This window comes from Geospiza fortis, unplaced genomic scaffold (assembly GCF_000277835.1).
Source record: "Geospiza fortis unplaced genomic scaffold, GeoFor_1.0 scaffold229, whole genome shotgun sequence".
Lineage (NCBI taxonomy): Eukaryota > Metazoa > Chordata > Aves > Passeriformes > Thraupidae > Geospiza > Geospiza fortis.
This window is the reverse complement of record NW_005054357.1, coordinates 2,363,081-2,380,874: the sequence shown is the minus strand read 5'-3', so window position 1 is coordinate 2,380,874 and position 17,794 is coordinate 2,363,081. Positions and strand designations below refer to the sequence as shown.

The 17,794-nt window shown below is 37.3% G+C and overlaps 1 protein-coding gene across 1 annotated transcript; it reads right to left on the bottom strand.

Moving 5' to 3' along the window:
• Window positions 1-1,002: 1,002 nt before the first annotated feature.
• Window positions 1,003-17,555, bottom strand: ZBTB41 (zinc finger and BTB domain containing 41). Its single transcript, XM_005423716.3, has 10 exons — window positions 16,348-17,555; window positions 14,963-15,170; window positions 14,183-14,252; window positions 11,650-11,797; window positions 10,830-10,959; window positions 10,126-10,221; window positions 9,493-9,599; window positions 7,944-8,049; window positions 6,838-6,926; window positions 1,003-6,096 (listed from the first exon to the last, which is right to left on the bottom strand). The coding sequence occupies exons 1-10, from the start codon at window positions 17,471-17,473 to the stop codon at window positions 5,453-5,455; spliced, it is 2,724 nt and encodes a 907-aa protein (XP_005423773.1). The 5' UTR covers window positions 17,474-17,555; the 3' UTR covers window positions 1,003-5,452.
• Window positions 17,556-17,794: the final 239 nt, after the last annotated feature.

The window sequence follows — 17,794 nt, the reverse complement described above, 5'->3', positions numbered from 1 at the left end:
CATTGGCCACCTATATGGTGGCCATAAGTAAACAACTCAGAGAAATTGAAAAATGTGGCTGGAACTCAGAGCAGGGAGCTGGATGTGCCAGTACATAAAATATAGCCTGGAGATTATGTATATGTTAAGTCTCTTACAGAAAAGACTTTGGAACCACAGTGGGAAGGGCCATTCCAGGTGCTTCCCACTACTTTGATTGTGATTAAGATCAAGGAGCAGAGCACCTGGATCCACCACTCTCGAGTGGAGAAAGCTCCAGAAGCCCCTTGGAAAGTGACACTGGGAGACAATGAAGTGAAACAAAAACTTACTCGAGCAAAATGAGTATATTGCGGCTGGGAGTAGTTAATAAGTTAGCTTGTAGGAATTTGATTAAGAGAATTGTTTGTAATTGCAATTGAAATCCTAGAATCAGAAGGTACCTCTATACAGAACAATGCTGAATGGCCTTGATCCTAAGCTTTTATTCGGTACACTGGATCCATGGGAAAGCATTCTGATATAAAAGATTTAAACCTATCAACTATGGTTATACACGGGAACCAGATCTATGAGAAACAGGAGTGGCAAAAACGGGGATTGTGGTCACTTCAAGGGTCCAACCCGCCCCTTCGCCCGTCCGCCAATCAGCGCCCGGCGCTTCATTTAAACAGCACGAGCTCGCGGGGCCGCGAGCGCAGGGCGTGAGGGCTCCGAGGGATCGAAATGGAAACAAAACAAGGGCGAGAGTAACGGCCCTGAGGGGACAGCGCCCTGAACAAACCCACAGCCGGGCTAAACCCACGGGGGCTGTAGAGAGATTTAGTTTACAAAATACTTTAAAGTCAGAAGTTGAATGAGACACACGCAATACTGATGAGAACATCAGCCTCATCTGTTTCTCCTTCATGAACGTTGAAAAACACCCAAATACTGTATTTTCATGCTGCTGGAAAACAAAAAGGGGCAGAAATTAAAGCTAACACAAGCACCCCTGCAAGAAATCCTGTGAAGCACACAATGTTAAGACAAAAGAACTTTACTTTTCCATAGCAAACAAAATTACACATAGGACTGAGTACTTCCACATTTACAGTACACTTCCTAACTTTTCCTTACAGCAAAGGATTTCCCCTAAAAACATAACTTTAAAGACTTCCATCTAAAATACCAACCTGTACAGATCACATTTAAAACACATTATCTCAATATATGAGTGACAAAATATTGAGTTCTTTTCACCCTATTCTTTCATATAAAAGGACTGACATTTAACATGATCAAAATGGTTATGGGGGATTCAAAAAATGTTGTCATTTTTACCTTTAATCCATCAAAACCTTTTAAACAAAAACATTTCTAATGAACCATGAAAAAGACCCTTTTGGCCTTAAGCAAGGTGACAGCCCTGCATTACATTCTGCCAGTGACATTGCTGGATGCACAGGATGAAATAACCAAATTGTTGTGAGACTGTGCTGTAGAGCAAGATCCCCCAGGACAACAAGGACCTACAGATAAATGCACTCTGCTTCCCTTTAGCCTCAGGCACATGGGGAACACACAGACTGCACCAGGTATGCTTGTGCGTTCCACACAGAGAAAATACACACCTTTTTTATTGTTATCAGGGAAAAAAAAAACCTACTCATCTACAACAGACTTCATTCATAATGCTACATTCATGAACTCCTACAGAGAAGTTATTTTAAATTTTAAAATTTGGGGTCATTTATTCCTTAGCAGTCCATAACACGTTTCCTGTTTGATCAAGCACATTGCGAGGTGACTCCTTGGAAGCATTCTTCAGTTCTGAAGGCTCTTCCACATTTGTTACAGGGAAATAAGCTCAGCTCTTTGATGACACCAAATATATCTTTTGTCATTGTGGTCTGGCATGACCCATCTTTAGGAACAACTACTGGAATTATAATCCAGACAATAGTAGCGCTATATTTTTAAGGAAACCACTGCCTTACAGAAAAATATCTTCACCATTACAATGACTGATGTTCAGCATGAAAAGAACGCATGAGGGATACGTCTCTCTAAGAAAAGTGTCAGTGCTCAAAGAGGAAATTCCAATACAAATAAATAAACTGAACATAAGACCCACTGGAAGAATTACAGGCAGTAACCCAGTCTACAACCAGAAATTTGTATAGCAAAAAAATACAGAATTTAATGTTTGAACAGAACAAGTGCACTAAGTTCTCAGAATCACACAGCAGTCTGGAGAACCAGCACAGACTCCACTTTCTTCCCAAAGGTCAGCATGTGGAAAAGATCAACTTTTTGCAATGTGCCACTAACCACTCTACAGATCTTTTTAAGAGACACCTGCTTCTTCCTTCTTTAGCAATGAACCCTTAACTAATCTAGGGACTGCCTGATAAAACATTTATTGTAAATGCCCCCTCCACATCAACTGCACCCACACTCTGATGAGCACATACTGAATGGGGGACACTGAGGAGTTCCAGCCCATGAGCTGAGAGGTGCAGACCTCTGCCCTTCCACCCCAGTCCTCCTACCAGGGACTACCTTCTATCAAGCAGAAACCAGACACTTTCACCTACCAAACAAAGTACCAGCCCATGAAAATTTACTTTGCCCATATATGAATTTTAAGTAGATGTAAAGCCATACAAATTATAGCTCATGATATTAAATAAAAATAAAAACTATGTATCTAGCACATAAGCTTTCCTATTGTCTTTCACTGTCAACTGGCAATGATCCAGCCTGACCAGCAGGAACAAACATTAACTAGTAGGGTTATCTGCAAACAAATAACACCAAAGAACTAGCAGGTAATTTTTTCCAGGAATGACTAGTAATTCTGGTCACCCAAACAGCAAAAAGCACACTCGTTTTTCTCAAAAACGAGTCCTTTTATAGTCCATTTCTTGTTGGGCATGCACAAACATGGAGCCCTTTGAAAGTTATTGACCTTAATGTTTTCTGAGTAACAACTCAACTAGAGAAAAAAGCCATTCTTTAGAATAGATATAAAAGGCACAATCATGAAAGAATTTTTAAAAGGACATTATCAAGTAAATATGCTCCAAATTCCATTTCAGTGTTTTCCTAGAGTGCCTTCCAAGCAGACTGGACTTTAAAAGAAACAATTATTAACCAACCACTTTGAAGCTACTGTTTTGTCAAAAGCCCACAATACTTATTTCTACTGTAGGACAGAAAAGACAAGAAATAACAAAGAATTAGGCTTTTAGTCTGAGCACTGCACTGACACCACTGATGTTGGGTTACTTTCAACAGTACAATTACAAATGCAGTAGAAATCATGTTTCATGTGCACATGAATAGTATAATTATGATACATACACGTAGACTTGAAAAGTACACAAAAACCAGCCATTTTCAAGCCATGGAGTGTGAAGATGACAGAAACAGTTTTATTTTGAAAGGAGATGAAAGGCGGAGTTAGAAAGCAGAAAGGGTAGTACTTGATAGTGTCCTTTCAGAAGGCGGCATTCAATGGCCTTGTTATTGCTGTAGATTTGCTAGTCTTCAGCTTCTTCCCAGATCTATTTACAGCATGTCAGTCTGAACATTCCCAGAGCACAGCTCTAAATTTTACTTTAGAGATACAAACATAGAACAGTTAAACATATGTAGTCCTGTTTTAGAAACTGAACTTTTAAAGTTTAGGACTTCTATTGTGCTTCTTTGGCTAAGTCCTATTTAAATATTGGTAACACAATTCTATAACTCTGCCACTATTTAACAGCTAACAGAAATCTTTGGTGTGTTTAGGTTAAGAATCCATTAGGGTACAAGCTTCAAAATATGAACATTCAGGCAGTTCTGGCCCCTCTCCTGCAAACTGCTCAACACTGAAGTCGATGATTAATAGAATCTAACACCAAAGTATCTGAATACAATCACAAATGATCTGTGCCACTTGAGAGTTTGTAGAACTGTGATAAGAGAACCTTCTTATCACCACAACTCCCTTGTGCTCAGCTCATTGAATAAATTTGACAGTTATAACAATACACATAAATCCAGTTTCCCATTTTAAAGATTCTTTCAGATAATAATTTAAGAATACAGAAAACTGGAGGAAAATTTCAATCTTAATTCTCATCTTAGTAAGATGGAAATCTTATTATACAATACTTGTGAGGAATTATGAAGATTATAAAGTTACTTCAGATACTTTCTTTGGCATCATATTCACCAAACAAACACAGAGTAATTATTTTTAAAGTACACTTAAAAGAGAAAGCTTGATGAGGTTAAACTATACTAGATTTCATGGTGACACCAGACTTGTAGTTCCAAATGGGTTTTTTTGAAAAAAACCCCTTATGTCTAGTAAAGAAAGAGCTAAAAATAATTAGACATAAAATACTCTCAAGAGTTTAACTTTGGTTTATAAACACAGTACAAGAAAGTGAGAAACCAAACAATTTAATTAGCAACTCACAAGAGATTTAGCATTACTGATTTTCTTTTTTTTTTAAATAGAAATTAAATACTGTTCTGGAACAGTCTTTAAATTTCTCCTCTATCACAGATAACCTGAAAATGGGCACATTAATGTGGGACCCTGATATTATTTCTGCTTTAGCAAGGATCAACTATGCCAACCCTTTGTGACTGTTCATGTTTTAAAATGACCTTGCAAATACTGCCATTTCTTTCAAAGTTAGAGTGCGGGGTACACTTTAGAAGACAAAGAGGACTGAAAAAGCAAGAAAAAATGCATCTTAAAATTATATAGAACTAAGTGTAGAAAATTGACAATACCATTGTCTAGCTCTTCCCACTTTATTCAATATTAGAGATCAAAGAAGAACTAAGAGGCCAAATTTAGGCAGCCTAATTGTACTCAGGGGATCACTGAACACCTTGTTTAATGTCTTCATAAAGTATCACAAATCACTTTTCAGAAGAACCTAGTGCCTGTATTCACTGGCTAGGTTCCACAGTCCAGCCACCTTTAAAACCCTCCAAAAATGCCTCAGGTTCAAGAAAATTATATATTAATTTCTGTGTGAAACATAATTCAAAGTTTGTGTTTCATAGCCCTGCCTGCCCTTAGAAACTTTTATGAATTTTAAATACTCCTTATTCTTTTAGAATGCTTTCTATTCCACTTAAAACATTAACTCAAAGTGAGATGCAGAAAGGCAATTTTTATAAATTAATAGCCAGATATGTAATTACACTTTCAGCCACTATCCTTAAAAGATATTTCAGAGCATTATTTTTAAAAGACCGTCTATAAGATTTTTAAAAACTCTTAAAATCACAAGAAACACTCTTCCGTATGCATCAAATTGTGCCTAAACGTTCAAATATTATGTAAACAAATTGTTTTCCCAAAACTATGCAGGAGACTTAATGAGTCCAAATAAAATATAAAATATAAATCTCAGTTGCCATATCAGCCTTCTGGTGGCCGACAGCTTAGTAAATTCGGTGGAATGTTATGGTCTGATCACGAATGTTCGTTGTTTGAAATATTCTGTACAGTGGGAGTTGTATCTAGCCCCAGTAAAGTTCCAAGATATGACTGGTCTCTAGGATCCAGCATCTGCTCAGGCCTCACAGGATGAACAATGTTTGCAGGCTGTGGAGTCAGGGTGTATTTCTCCAGGAAGGAGAGCTCCGTGGCTCGCTGATAATCCGGCTGCTCGGGCTGCGGGGGCAGGATGCCGTGGGACTGAGCGCTGTGCTGCACCAGCTCTGCCTGGGGCTCTGCCATGGGCACGGGGACCAGAGTCACAGGCACACACACTTCTGGGGATACATTCTGCAGCAAAGTTTTGGCTTCTGATTGATATGCTTTGGACTGTTCCACGTACTGTTTAGCCTCAGTTTGGTAAACTTTGTCATCAGAGGTGTACTGCACTGGTAAGGACACTAGCTTTTCCTCTGGAGAAGATGCCAATGCCTCCTCTGCAGCCTTAGACCCATGAACGTGATCAATGTGATACTTCAGCTTGTCTTTTCGTTTAAATGTTGCATTGCAGTGCTGGCAGTTAAAGGGTCGAGCATCTGAATGAATAACCATGTGTTTTGTTAATGTCTTCTTAATTCTGAAAGACTGATTACAGATCTGACATTTGTAGGGCTTCTCACCTGTAAAGACAGAGAAGTAACCATCAGTTATTCAGAGTAACATCAAATCACACATAAATATGGAAATACCTTCTATGAATTATGACATGAAGACGTACAATGAAACAATTTTACTGAAGACAAACTTTAAATTCAGCATCAATTTCAAAATCAAGAGAGTCATCAGGAATTTGTTTAGAAGTTATATTGGCGTACTCTTCTCCTTACACACAATTCTCATTACTCTGGACTTATGTTAGATTACAAACTAAATATAAAAGAACAGTCTTTTAACAGTTATGATACTGGGATTAAATGAGCTATATACATTTCAAAAGACAATGATTTTCCTAAACAAAAGGCAGGAAGAACAAAGTCAAAGAGAAAGGACACAGCCCTTTCCAAAGGGAGTTCACTCCTTGTTTAGATTAGCACCTGAAATGCAGTAATCTCTGGAGCACAGAAACATTTAGAAGGTGTGGGTAAATTTGGCAAGAACACACATACCAGTGAACTAAAGGAGGAGGTGCAAAAAGTGCCCCACAAACCTGAGCTGAGATTATCAGTATTCCAGCTAAACAATCAAAAAACAGCATTCAGGAATGGCCAGTATATGAGAATGAATAAAACCTTGCTGCTTTCTCCTACTCTCATCCTGAATGCTCAACAACTATAATGAATTAGATCATTGAATCAATATTGATGCATAAAAATACATTCCTATGTGTTTTGTGGTTTAGTTGGGGTTTATTTTCTTTTTACCTGAATGTGTCCTAAAATGCATTTCCAAACTGGATTTCCCTTTAAAAACTTTCTTACAGACTTCACACTGGTGAAACGTTGCTTTATATCTTTAAAGAAAAAAGACATTTCATGTTACTTTTTTTTTGTAAACAAATAACAGTGAAGTTATGTCCACACTCCTTTCTGAAATCTTAAACTGCAAAATAGCTAAATACCAAACTTTCCAAATTTCCTCACTTATGTTCCTATTTCCTGGCATCCACCTACCAATATGGTCAATTAGATTCTTTTCAATATTCAATTTTATTATCTGTCGGGATGGCACTTAAGTAGTCAAAGAACAAAAGCCACTAAAACTTCTTTTTTAACCCCACAAATCTCGTTATGCAGCTTTTTTTTTTTGCCCAAGACTCACAAGAAGCTTTTACTTTGATAGAATCAGGCCATAAATATGGTTCTAGGAATGGCAGAATTTCTAAGTAGGCTACTGCCTACAAAAGGAAAAAATCAGAATTAGCAATGTACTATACTTTTAAGTCAGACACATCTTTATTGGTTTCTACACAACACTAATGAGTACTAACAGCTAAAACACATCATTTGACAAACAACCAGAGCTGTTTATTTCACATCTCTGAGAGGTTTATTTTTAGAGCTCAAGAGTTTTAAAACCCTATTGCATTTTCAACGTAGAAACACCCTTTCAAAGTTTTTACCTCCTTTCAGAGCCACTAATCTGCTGCCAGCTCCTAAAATACCTTAAATGTGAGATAATTCTCCCTGTGCTTACATGATGACTAATAATTCAGTTTTAACTAGTCTGCAATGAGAATATTACAGCAAACCATCAATTAAGAACAACACTGAGACAGCTATGTGACAAATTAAAATCTGATCCTTTTTAATGCTTTTATTTACTTAATTGTGCTACAAATTAAATACCTGTCTTAAATTGTGCAGGTATTTCTCTGATATTCCCTTCAAACTGTAATAACATTTCTATGAAGCCTGAGGTACAGGCATGACAAACGCAGATAAGCAGAATTCTGCTCACACATGCAAGTCCCAACAAAAACAGTTATAGTACAGAAGCATTTATGCAGTTGTACAAACCCCATACTTACTTCTGCCAAACTTTTTCTCCTAGATGAACACTTTTATAATGAACAGTGAGGTGATCTCGACGGCCAAAACATTTTCCACATTCCTCACACTGATGTGCTTTTTCACCTAGAAGGGCAACATTCAATACATTTTGGTTAAATCTTTTTGGAACTTTTTAAATGTCTATGACCTATAATCATGTTCCCAAAGTTCAGCCAATCAAGCTCCTCCACACCTCACTTGGAGAAGGATTCTCTCTTATTAAAGAAGAAAATTTAGGAAGCATGGTGCTTCTATCAGAGTAATGACGTTACCACTTCTATACAGGACTAGTCCATGTGATTCCTACAAAGAACTTTGTGCTCCAAGTCAGGAGACACTTCCCCAAACACTCACTGCATGGGAGTACAAGTGAATGGCTGGGAATGTACTCTCTTCATTATGACCTGAAACAGGGTACCTTCGATAATTCAGCTGTTTTCAAGAGAAGCTTATTGAAACATACCAATTATTTTCAGCTATTAATTTGTATAATTGAAAATTGCACCTCAGTATTTATCATTTTAATCATCCTGATGGACATAGTTACCTTTTTCTTTTATGCTGCTGTTTAAGAGTACCATGATGCTTTTCAGTCATCTTGAGATCTTCCACAAAGTGGCAGAATATTTCTTCTCATGTAAATAGGGGTGTGGACAGTCAAAGAATGTAACTTTCTAGAGGGGGAAAAGCAAATAGAGCAGAAAAGAGGATTTTTTGGGGGTTTTTTTCTTTTTTTTGGTTGTTTGGGTTTTTGTACTTGGACTTTTCAAAGATTTCTTTATTTCATAGCAGACATTATGATTATTTCAAACACCAGGAAAGAAGCTGTCTTGCACATAAAGACTCAGGAAATTTAGACTCTGATCACTTTCACACTTCCATGCTGCCTAGAAAGTATTTTGCCTCCAAGAGGGTCATATTTCCTCTGGATCCTGTTGTGAAAAAGTCACTGGTGAATCTTTGCTCTTCCTATATATTTGATAACCCTTCTGCTCTCAGAGCAATGATTTTATTTTTCTTTTTCCTGATCATCTCCATCTGTTCATAGGGCTGATTCCTCAGCCTTCCTTCCCTCTTTCCCACAAGAGAGATTTCAGAAACACCTCTCTGATGTTCTTTACATTGAAGTGATCAGTGTACAAACTTTGACAGAGACTCTGACAGCTTCTTCTGTGTTGTGGCAATAATGTTTCACATAGTTGCTATTAAAAAAAGAAATCTGGAATCATTAAAAAATCCTCCTTTTTAACTTTTGCTTTTTGTATTTATGATTGTTAAAGCAATTCATTGTTACATGTTTTTGACTGTCCCTCAGCTTTCTATGGTATCAGGGAGGAAACATTTGGCTTTTAAACCTTTAAAACAGGTAAGACTAACTCTGCTTTAGCAGACCTTAAAAAGAGTGGCAGGAACTTTTATCAGGCCTAAAACATTGCATGCACTGAAAAAAATTTCCATCATTAACTTTTTACTTGGTTTTATTTCAAAATAGTAATTTTGAAGGCAATTTCCAAAGAAAATACCTACCTGAATGTATTTTTTTGTGTTTTGTCAGATGGTCATGCCGAATAAACGTTTTCCCACATTCTTCACACTCATATCTCTTGTCATCATGATGCACTCTTAGATGAAGTCTGCATATTGAGTCACAAACAAGACCATAAAATGCAATTTCGTTAACATAATCTGTACTGCTAATTCAATGCAAAATAGCAGAAAATACAGGCTTTAATGCTTCACATAAGTATCAGGAAGTAGCTTGCAGCTGAGGTGCACTGCATTTGTTCTTGGAAAGCAAGAGAGACCAGACCTGCGCTCTCTTATGTGAACTTAATTTAGTGGGATATTTTAGTCCTCTGCTTATTTTCTGTTTGAATAACCAAACCACAGAAGTTTCATATGTGCAAAAAACTCAACTTTGAGAAAAGAGTTGTAGGGCGTTTTTTTGTGTTTAAACCACTAATGTATTACAAATTAAATTAATTCTGACACATTAGCAATATATTTTTTAAATTGAAAAATGTTTAGAACATTTACTAATGCTTTCAGAGGTGGAGTACATCAAACACATACATTACAAGGAATTATGTCAATAACATATGTATATATATCACCAAATAAGCAAAACAGTTTAGCAGCTTGCTTAATAAAAACCTATACCTGTAAGAGCTTCCATGACGAAAACTCTGCCCACAAATACTGCAAAGATGAGGCTTCTCTCCACTGTGAATTCTCAGATGTTCTTTCAAAGTCGTTCTGTTTAACAAAGCCAGTAAAATTCAATTTTAAGCAATGTCCCTGCCGCTTTAAAGTGAAGCATACTATCATTTTCTCAATTTCTCCTACTGTGATGGATCACAATAGATCTGAGTGGCTGTATAAATTCAGATATACAAACCAACACATGCATTCAAAGACAGTCTGGCAACCTATTTACTGAACCAACTGGGTCTAGAAACAGTATCAGGAAAGAAATAATAAGAAATAAAACACTGTCCCAATGTAAATTTGGAAAACATATATTAAATAAAACATATTTCCAAAAAATTTGCAAGATGTTTTTGCACAGCAGAGAAACTTAAGTTCCTTAACAGTAAGAAACTGAAGCGAATAAGAGGTACAACTTTCTTAATATATTTGCACTTCATAATTAATTACCTACAGCTGTCACCCTTAATTTTAGAGGTGATCAGAAAATCCCATGCTAGCTGTGGCTCTCACACTACCTTTTAACACACTAATGCTCTGAAATGGTCTCGTTTATGTTAAAAACTCCAAGCATATTCAACAGCAATCAAAGTATGCTAAATATTGCTGTGTTCTGCTGAAGTTCAAGTAGCTCAAGTAGTCAGCCAAGTCCTTACCGTTCCCTGACGGATTTCCCGCAGATGAAACATGTCCATTTCCTCTTTCCCCCATGAGTACATTCTATGTGGCGTTTCAGATTCCCTGTGTCATTAAACTGGCGGCCACAAATATCACAAGGAAAAGGCCCTACAGGGAGACAGACACACAGAGCAGGATTGACTGACAGCTAAAATAAACAACAAGCCCAGACTGGTTACTTTTGAAAACCCTCATCAATTTACAAAGCAAAACTTTTGTCTAACAAATTATTCATCTTTAGTACAGTCAGCATACTTTAATTAGATTTTGTGAGTTTTCTGCTAAGTTACTTCTATGATCTAGCATTTTGGCAAATTTCACTACAGTAAAGCAAAAATTCATAATTCATAGTCAAAAGCAATTAAGCCCACTTAGACCACTTGAAATAAAAAATTCTTATCACCCATGTAGCTCCTATCCAGCAGAAATAATCAGTAGTACAAAAAAAGTCTGCAGAATACTTCAGGAGGAAAGGACAAAGGTCTTTTGAAAACTTCAGGAAGAATCTGACTCCCTAGCTGAGAATCAATTTTGTGCAAAAAAGTTTCAAACCAAACTCATCTTGATTCTTCTTTCTCCCCAGAATTCTGACTTTTTTGGGTACAAGAGAATGCCTCAAAAAGACAGCTGAACACAACAGTAAAAACCCAATCAACAAAAACCTTCCAACAACTCTCCCCCAAAAGTGGAACAGAGTATTGTAAAAGGAGGTGGGGTGAAAACCAGACTGACCATAAAATGGTGGGGGAATGTTTTACTTTAATCTAATGTTTACATGTCAGAAGGAGGTTTCTATACCGAGATGGAATTTTTCCTGATGTTTCAGTCTTGCAAACCGGGATTTAAAATGCTCTTCACAGTAGGTACATTTGAAGGGTTTGTCCTGAGAGTGAAGGATCATATGCTCTTCTAAGTGAGGTCTTCGAGTGAAAGATTTCTTACAAATCTGAAATGATACCACACTTTGTCAAGGATACATCCATTATAACCAGATTCTTTTCCTATTCATAAGCTTATAAGAGTTTATTTCATCTGCTCTCTGCACCAATGTAAGATTAAACACATATCTTTTCAAAGACCTGTATGTCAGTATGGAAAGCCTTGCAGTCAACATCAAAACCAACCTGTGCTCTACATAAACCATAGTGGCCTGTAATGTATAGATTAGGAGGCAGATCCATGGCAGCCTAAATCAACTACTGGAAACTCCTGCATGCAGTTATATGTTCCTCCCCAGCCCTTCTTTCTACTGACTCCAGCACTTCCCAGACTCCCTTCCTAAGGTGTTTCAACACAGTAACTCAGCCAAAAATAACCCAGTGGAAAAAAGCAAATAGCTTTGGCTTGGTTTTGGATGCTGAAACAGTTTAGTTGGACTATGGTAAAAGATGTTGTAGTATAAACTACTGTAGAACCAAAGTCATACCTGTTCCTTTATTTCCTCTGGGAAATTTCCTAACAACAGGTATTAAAGAGAAAATGCCAATACCAACAAGGAAATGTAACTCAAAATACATTTTAGAGCTACAGGACCATCATAAGCCTAACATTATGTGTGCTTTTCAGTACTGCTTTCAGATTAACCAAAATGTTAGAGTATTATCAGTAGTGACTTAAATAAGCACACAGTACAAATACAGAATTGAATCCACAGCTCAAATTCAGGCATTTACACCAGGTATTACAATTTATCATCAGGGTCCTATGCTTCAACACAAAGAGTGCTCAAGTTTCCCTGTGAGACTCCTGCTGTTGTTTATGACAGCTCAGCTGAGCACTACAACTCCCACACATTAACTCCTGCAATCAGCTTCACAGAGCACACATGAATAAGGAAATCAAAACCAGCAGCACTATTTGCTTAAAAACTTATTAATGTTAAATACAGGTGTAAGAAAATCCATATTTGTATAAAGTATAATAGCCCTCTTGCTTTTCCCTATGATTGTATCTATTGTTTGTGTAAATTCGCTCATATTCCTCAAGGATTAAAATATGGTCAGCAAATCCTGTTGTTCACAGACAGATTACAGCATAAACCAATAACCTTAGTGAATCCTGCAGCTTACATCTGTGGCACCTTTGCCCTCAGAACACACCACATGAACAAACAAAGTTATAGCACAGCACCCAAGGGTCCTGTTCAATGTCCAACTGCTGCAAAAGTTGGAATTCTACCTGCTTTTAATTCAAGTCCATTTTCAATGCACATGAGCTGTACAGGAGCAGGAGCTCACTTCTTTAAAAATTTCTACTTACAACGTTCAATTTAAAAAAATAAACCCACAAACCAGGAAGTGGAGTTTGTCAAATCACTCATCTGGTAACACACTTTCCCAGGAATAAATGTCAACAATGTTGCACAATTGATTCTCACTATTAAAATGTTTCTTATCTAGTAACAAACAGAATCTGTAACACATTCACACATTACAGCTTCACCCGGAAGATAACACCCTTTGATGAACCAGGTAATAACCTTGAACCACCATCCCACCAGCTGCACAACGAATAATACAAATTCCTACGGCTGATATCTCCCAGCTTCCTACCGTGTGTTTACAAGTGAAAGGTCCAAATAAAGCAAGGTTTATGATTATGTTACAGCCCCTAATATTACAGACATACTGCAGCATGCAGCAGCCTGCACAAACAAAACAGGTGCCCTAAAAAACAAAAAGAAAACCAATTCCCTTAAAAAAATAGCCACAACAAAACCCCACATCTGAAACCTTAAAACATTATTTGGCAGCATACACAAAGAGAATGGAAATTCTACAATTCCTACAATTCTTTTTTAGAGCAGATGTAGTTTCACACATATAGCTCTCACAGGAAAATCAAGCAAAGTATTCTGTAATTTTACAACTAGAGATAAATTTAGCACAAATTCACAATTCTGTTGACATGCATATGCAGCTAAATGAGAAAATGTTTCATGTTTAACATGTATCTTCCTCACAATTGAGAGATCCTTCCTGTAACAGTATACCTTATGGTCAGTGTTATGTGTAATTAACAGGAGAGCAAATACTGGTTTTAAAGCACTCATAACACTCAAGTCTAATAATCTGTAAACTGATGTATTTGAAAAAATACTGCCTCTAACTATTTTAGAATTCAAATTGGGATTATTTATCTGACCAGAGGCTGTACATATAGACAAAGTGCTGCCCTTAAATCAGCAGACAGAGGAAATGTATCACTTAGAGGAAAACCATCCCCTAGAAAGCTTGCTGAGATTTCACAGAAACACATACCAGATTTTCATTAAAATTCACAGAAGGTAAACCCTGTACAGAGCAAAAAAAAGTATTGAAGGATTACTTACATCACATTTCCAACCTTCACTCTTTGTCTTCTTGATAGAAAGAAATTCTTGTACATTCTCTGGATGAAACCTAGGAGAAAGAGGCTGAAAGTAGTCATAACTTTCCAAGATGAAGATAATCTAAATACTAAATATCTATTTCTAAGCTTTATATGTCATGGAAGTTGATCACCACACCGGCAGAACAGAATACTGATGCTGAAACAATTCTAATGACACAAATAACTGGAAAGCAGTGTTGACTATGGACTCATGTAGAACCTTATACAACATCTGATAAGACAAAAGGCAGTTTCAACTTATGGATATTTACAAAGAAAAAAGAAAAAAGGCAGTATGTAAATAATAACACCTTATAATTAGACCTGCCGTAAATTATTTATCTAAAAGAATCTGCTCAGAAATGGTTTAGACAGGTATTATCATCAACGGTAAAGCACTGACATCTAAAACTAAAGAAGGTATTTTACTCTACCTTCAAATTAAAAGCAGTCAGGTAATTTTTAAGTCTGATATGTTCTGACTGTGCTAGCTCATCTGAAAGATTCTAAAATTTGTAATAAAAACTTTTGGCAGAACCCCCATAGAAGCACCACTGCTATTTCTTACAGCAGGTTAGGTGATACTGCTAACCCCCATGCCCTTTGAAAAGGCAGTTATTTGAAGAAATAGTTATAAAAATAATGCAGAGCATGCTGTGTTTATATGTATGCTTATCTTCACTTTTTAAATAAAAAAAATGCTTCTTCAGAAATGTCAGACACATTAAGTCATACTTGCCTCTTCACGTGCTTTGCTAAGGTCTTCTTGCTTGCATGGAGCTTATTGCAGTAGGGGCATTTGTGCTCCTTCTTATGGAAGTCAGTGTCACTGGAGTGTTTCTTTCTGTGCACTGTCAGGTTGGATTTGGTGGAGTAGCGCTGGTGACAAATATCACATTCAAAAGGCTTCTCACCTGTGTGGACACGGGTGTGGCTCTCATATTTACCTGCACAACAAAGTCAAATCCGTTAGCGTGACCTGTAACAGGTATCACCTGCAACAGCCATGTCTGGGATTGATTCTACAATCTCTCTCACATGCAGTCAAACTCTAAGTACCCTCCACATCCCTCCAAAGATTCCTACTGGCTTACACCACTGAAAATTGCCCAGTGCTCACCAATGTGTTTGATCCAAGGCCTCTCCAAAAACTTCCATCTTCCTATAAGTTTGTGCAAGGGTTACAAGTCACTCTTGTTCAAACCTTCAGCATAGTCTGATCTTAAATACTGCGAATTACAGTCCTATTCTTTCACTACACTGATCATGAGTACCTTTGCAGAACGGGGAACAGCCTCACAGAGAACTGGTAATCTTAAGGTAATTTCAAATAGCAGAACACTGAATGAAAGACAAAAGCCTTTGCACATTATCTGTATTTGGGACCCAACAAACTACCAGAAACAAAAATGCTACTCTCTCATTTCTTTCACATGGCTTGTATTCCCTCTTCTGTTTGCCAATGTTTTTTTCTGAGGACAAAATTCTGTCCTGTGGATAAATCTACCTCGAGTCAATAGCAACCTCTCTGCTTTGTACTAGATTTTCCTTTTTTCTCTGTAGAACATACATGCATGCTGCTGTATAGTACTGTAAATTTACGAGCTTCTGCAGTTCATAAATTTAACATGTAAGTCAATTGTGCATTGTAATACAAGCTTATAAAAAAATACTTTATTGTATCACTTGTTTAAATGCATGCTTGTCATGGATTTTTTGAGCACAGAACTAGAATTCTAAGTTATGAAAGTGCAAAGAGAAACGGGCTTCCAATGTGTGCAGAACCAAAATGTACCATTCCAACCCTAAATACTCACAGGCCATTTGTTTCTGCACACTAGGTGTGCTTTTACACACTGTGCTAACAACCAGAATCCAGAGCAGTGGAAGAAAAATAAATGTAGTATTTGCAGATTTTTAAAATAATGTGCTCAGATAATTTATTTAAACTATTTAGCACCACAGACATAACAACTTAATACACTTCAAGAAAATAGCAGCACACTGGATCAGTGAGATGATCCAGAAATTCCTATATTCACTCTCCAGGACAGAGGAAAAACTTGGTTTATTTCCCACACAAACAGCACCACCATGAAGAAGATGAACCTAACTCGCTCTTACCTATTCGATCAAACTTTTTGTCACACTTGGGACACTGAAGTAGTTTTTTGCTACTGCTTTGAATGATGACTGGAGCTAAGCCTTCAGGAATATTCCCCATTGAGTCAACTGCCTCAGAACCCTCTTCAGCATCATTCTGTTCCTTTTCGCTTTGTTCTTCTGAGTCTTCAGAATCTTCACCTGACATTTCCTCTTCCTGCCCATCTTCATCCACGTTGGACTCACTTTCACTGTCTTCAAATTCACTCCTCTCAGATGTCTCCTTGTCAGAACTGACTTTTTCCAAGTTGCTGTCAGAGGCATCACCACTTTCATTGTCACTGATACCGAACTTAGCTGGACACTTACGGCTTCTCGTGGAGCGTCTAGTGGAAAAGCTGGCCTTCTCAACCATTTTTAACCCATGCTTCTGTTCCAGGGAAAGGGGGCGGTGGGCTTTAGCCAAATGATTCTCCAAGGACTTCTTGTAACAGAAACTTCGACCACAAAAAGTGCACTGATGACTATTTAATAGTTTACCTGTCAGTTCACTGAGTGTTTCTACTGGTGTAGGTGCATCAGTAACCACATCAGTCTGTACACTGGAAACATTTTCATTATTTAGTAACTTCACTGCATCTATGATATCTAAAAATTTTGCAGCTTCCAGCACTAATGGAATTTCATTTTTATACACAAAAAACTCCGAAGTGTAAAGAAACTCAAGCAAATGTTGAAAGACAGAATGAGTTACATGATCTAATGTGACAACGTCGGTGCTCGGATTTTTGCTCAAACAGGCATGAAAATAACTACTCCCAACAGCCACAACAACTTTGTGAGCACTAAATTCTTTTCCTTCTACAATTATGAGTAAATCACAAAACGATGGATGTTTCTGCCTATCATCATTTAAGTATTTAAGTAGATTTTTGTTATATTGCAATGAGCTTAGGAGCTTTCTTTGTTCTGGTGATGGTGAAAGTTCTCGGGAAGATTCGAGCTGATCTGCAGGAGCTATTTCTGCAGACTTGGAGACAATTTCTTGCGCACAGTCCACTACAAGAATCTGTTCTGAAGTATCTTTCTCATGGCCAAGATGAACCTTTTCATTTAGATTTGCAGCGAGCCGTCTCCTTTTCTTCATTGCAAAAATGCAACTTCAGGATCAGGAACTTCATAGGTGATTACCAAAGAGTTCCCGTGAGACCTGGTTCTGCTCCGGACCTTAAGAAAACATGCAACAGTAATTTCACACTCTGCCAAAAGAATTATGATTAAAATTATTCTTAGCACTTAAACATTACTTCAACTTTTAATAACCCTTTTTATATTTCACTGTTAGTTTTATGTATCTGTGTAACTGAGGTTTTAATTAAATCACTAAAATCTCTTTGCGTTGCAGACCGCGGCACAACCTGCTGCGAGCCAGCGAGCAGACGCTGCCTATTATTAGCTCTAAGGCGGC